Source organism: Chanos chanos, chromosome 3, assembly GCF_902362185.1.
Source record: "Chanos chanos chromosome 3, fChaCha1.1, whole genome shotgun sequence".
Lineage (NCBI taxonomy): Eukaryota > Metazoa > Chordata > Actinopteri > Gonorynchiformes > Chanidae > Chanos > Chanos chanos.
In genome coordinates this window covers 55,443,326-55,446,669 of record NC_044497.1, presented here as the reverse complement: position 1 = coordinate 55,446,669, position 3,344 = coordinate 55,443,326, and the positions used below count along the sequence as shown (strand labels likewise).

The 3,344-nt window shown below is 45.8% G+C and overlaps 1 protein-coding gene across 2 annotated transcripts in view; it reads right to left on the bottom strand.

The window, feature by feature from the left end:
• Positions 1-1,730: 1,730 nt before the first annotated feature.
• The window catches only part of slc5a1 (solute carrier family 5 member 1), a 7,507-nt gene continuing 5,893 nt past the window's right edge, over positions 1,731-3,344 (bottom strand). Inside the window, exons 7-11 of one of the 2 annotated variants that reach the window (XM_030767393.1) lie at positions 3,224-3,344; positions 2,884-3,052; positions 2,508-2,723; positions 2,273-2,386; positions 1,731-1,934 (exon numbers count right to left, since the gene is read on the bottom strand). The exon at positions 3,224-3,344 is cut by the window's right edge and continues 30 nt beyond it. In XM_030767393.1, the coding sequence (XP_030623253.1) occupies positions 1,731-1,934; positions 2,273-2,386; positions 2,508-2,723; positions 2,884-3,052; positions 3,224-3,344 (824 nt within the window). Of the gene's footprint in view, positions 1,946-2,272; positions 2,387-2,507; positions 2,724-2,883; positions 3,053-3,223 lie in introns of both variants that reach the window. The other variant, XM_030767391.1, reaches the window with a different exon arrangement.

Genomic DNA, 3,344 nt, shown 5'->3' with positions numbered 1-3,344 from the left:
GCAACAAATAGCTTGCATGCTGATAACGTGCAACTATGATCAAACATCAACATCCGGGACAGGCTGGTGACGTTCTCTGTGGTTTTTGTAACTGCCATAGAGGGTTATAATTTGTAAGGAAAATCAGTTGAAAATGTTGACTTTTCATTTTATTTTCAGACATAAAGAATCTTCAACGTCTTGCTCAACCGCCATTCAAGTTATATGTGTGTGTGTGTGTGTGTGTTTATGGATAGATAGACAGACAAATGTGTATGTATGTGTGGGGGGAGAGAGAAAGAGAGACTTGATGAGCTGTAGAGCCAGAGTTGGGAAACGGTGCAACAAAGCAGTGTGATAAAAATACGTTAGTGGCGAACACAGAACGATAGCCTTCCACAGGGTCAGATCATTTCCAGGTCACTCAAATGAACCTTCAAACACGAAACGTTGTGTAATGAAGGAACATTGCAAGCAATAGACTTTGATTTCAAATTATGACACACTACAATTGTGTTTACATTTTAACTTCAGTGTTCTCCTGTTTTATATTGTTAGTTACGTTAGCATGTCCTGCATGACCAAGGTGCAGTTCACTTCACTCAGCACTAACGCTCTAACCCAAAATCGCTCTCCACTTCATTCACCACAGATTTTTCAAACTCTTCACTGCCTAAAATAGACTAATTATTCAAACACCATGCTCTAATAACCTGAAGGTTGGTACAGCCTTTGGAGCCTCGGCTCCGCTCCGGGTTGCTTCCTAATTTAACTCAAGACAGTTTTTTCGTCTTTTTGGCTCGCGGCTCTCTCGCTTGGACACTGCTTTGCGACTGTGTCCGTGCTTAAAAAAACAAGTTGCTCAAGGTTTAACGTAATAGGTGGAAAAGAGGAAAAAGTTTGCTATTCTGGTATGAAAATTCTTCTTTTTATTACACAACTTAACAAGCAAAACAAATTACAGTGCAATTCCCTCTGAATTTCAAAAATACAGAAATTTCTTTCAAAAGTCACAGATATTGTAATGAACATGTACTGGAAAAATTTGAACGCCTAACACATGTCGGTTCAGAATACCGTGATGGTCTCCGGAAGTGTCCGTGACATGCTGTTTTCACGAGTCACGTCCAAACGACTCAAAGCAGAGGACTATTATGACCTGACAACGGCACACTGTTAATAACGTTTAATAACGAATTACGACATCATAAATACATGCCTTGAGTTACACTTGACTTAATTATATATAACTTTAAATGGAAGCTTACAGAAAACTCGGTGTTTCTGTAATAATAATAACAATAATAACAATAATAATAGTCAAGTAGAGAAAAAAAAAATTGGAATGTCAACCTATCTATGAAAGGTCATTTTCTGTCAAATGGCAGCTGAAACATTTCAACTGCCATTTTCATTAATGGAACATAGAACTATTTAACTTAATCAGTCTGGATCAGAAATCAATAAAAAAAAAAAAGAAAAGGAAAAAAAAACCCATCAAGGCCATCACAACATCAAGCTCATAACAGCATGAGGAGGTTAGAGTAGTTTGAGGACAGATCTGTCTTGGAGAAATACTGGCGTATAGAAGCGAATAAGCATTTTAAATAGTGGTTGAAAACAGCGGGTGGATTGTGGAGGTAGACCTGCCGTGAGCAGCAGCAGAATGAAGAGGGCGAGTTTCGGGTAGGGGGGTTGGGGGTTGGGGGGGGGGGGGGGGGGGGGGGGGGGGCACGGCAGTTCCTCACACACTAACCGAAGAAGCCGTGGAAAAAGACGCAGACGGCGAGGAGGACGACAGCGTTGGCGTTGACGACGTTCCTCCACAGGGGCTTCTCCGACGTGTCCGTCAGCTTCTTCTTCATTTCCGCCTCCTGTTCTGGGCTCAGTTTGGGAGCCTTGGACTGGTCAAATCCGCAGAAACAGTTGTAGGCTTTCTTACAGCAGCCTGGCTCCTCCTCAAATTCTGCAGGAGAGAGAGAGAGAGAGAGAGAGAGAGAGAGTCAGGCCTCGATGTGGAAAGCTCTCTGTGGTGTTGTGCTGGACCATATTGCAAGTTGCGATACGCTAAGATTTAGCGCGTACCGCACCACGAATCATGTTACGTTGTGTTGTCCCAAGCTGCGTTCAGTGTTCGTGTAGTTGTGTGTGGTGTGTCGTTCTGTCTGTTATTTTGTGTTGTTGTGTTGTTGTTTGTGCAGGGTCATTGTTGTTCTCTGTTGTGTTCCTCTGTGTTGTGTAGTGCGTGAATGAAGCTGGGGGTTGTGGAGATGGGCAGGGTGTGTGGGGCTACGTCCTCACCTTCCATATCCATGGATTTATCGTCCTGATTGTCTGTCCAGTCATCACCCTCCAGGTCGATCCTCTCCTCGGTGCTGTTCCTCAGGCTCCACACCAGACGGTACAGCTGTAACACGGCCCCCCCAGAAGGCAGACAGACAAAGACAAATCAAACATATGAAACGTGGGAACGACGCGACATCGTCAGGACCAGATCCTCGGCGCTCCGTGAAGCACGGGACACTTACGTGTTTGTCCTCGATGGGTTCGGTCATGAGGGAGATACCGATGACCAGGATCAAAGAGACTACGTAGAGGATGATGGCGAAATAGAGGTAGTGCACCCCGCAGATAATCTCCGGACAGTTACTGGGGCTGACGCAGCTCCCAGTGCCGAAGGCGAACTCCGCGATCATACGTGACAGCCCAATGGCCAAGCCAATCAGAAGGCCATAGAATGCACCCTAGGGACACAGAGTGACTTAAGACTTAACAAAACCATTCTATTACACCGAGCAAGACACATACACACACACACACACACACAGCTTTGCTTTTGTGCCTGACTGAACCAGCTCATACAGACAAAACAACTAGGGGTGGGGTGTGGGGGGGGGGCCTCACCTGCTCATTGACTCTCTTACAGAACACAGCAAGTGTGAAAACAGCGGCGATGGGCGGGGCCAGGTAGCTGGTGATGGACTGGATGTAGTCGAAGAGCTGGCCGCTCTGAGCCGTCTGCACGATGGGAATCCAAGCAATACTGATACCAATCAGGACCAAGATGAACAACCTGCCCAAACACACACACAAACACAAAACACAGGTCAACTTCACACTTACAGTATATACAGTAACGCGCAGTAATAATGCAAAACACACATGCACACACACACACACACGCACGAACGTATGCACACACACACGTGCACACACAAACATACACGCATACACGCACACGTACCTGCCAGCAATCATGAGCTCTTTCTCGGAGGCTCTTCGGCGGATTTTGGTGTAGATGTCCATGGTGAAGAGAGTGCTGGCGCTGTTGAAGATGGAGGTGAGTGAACTCATCAGCGAGGCCA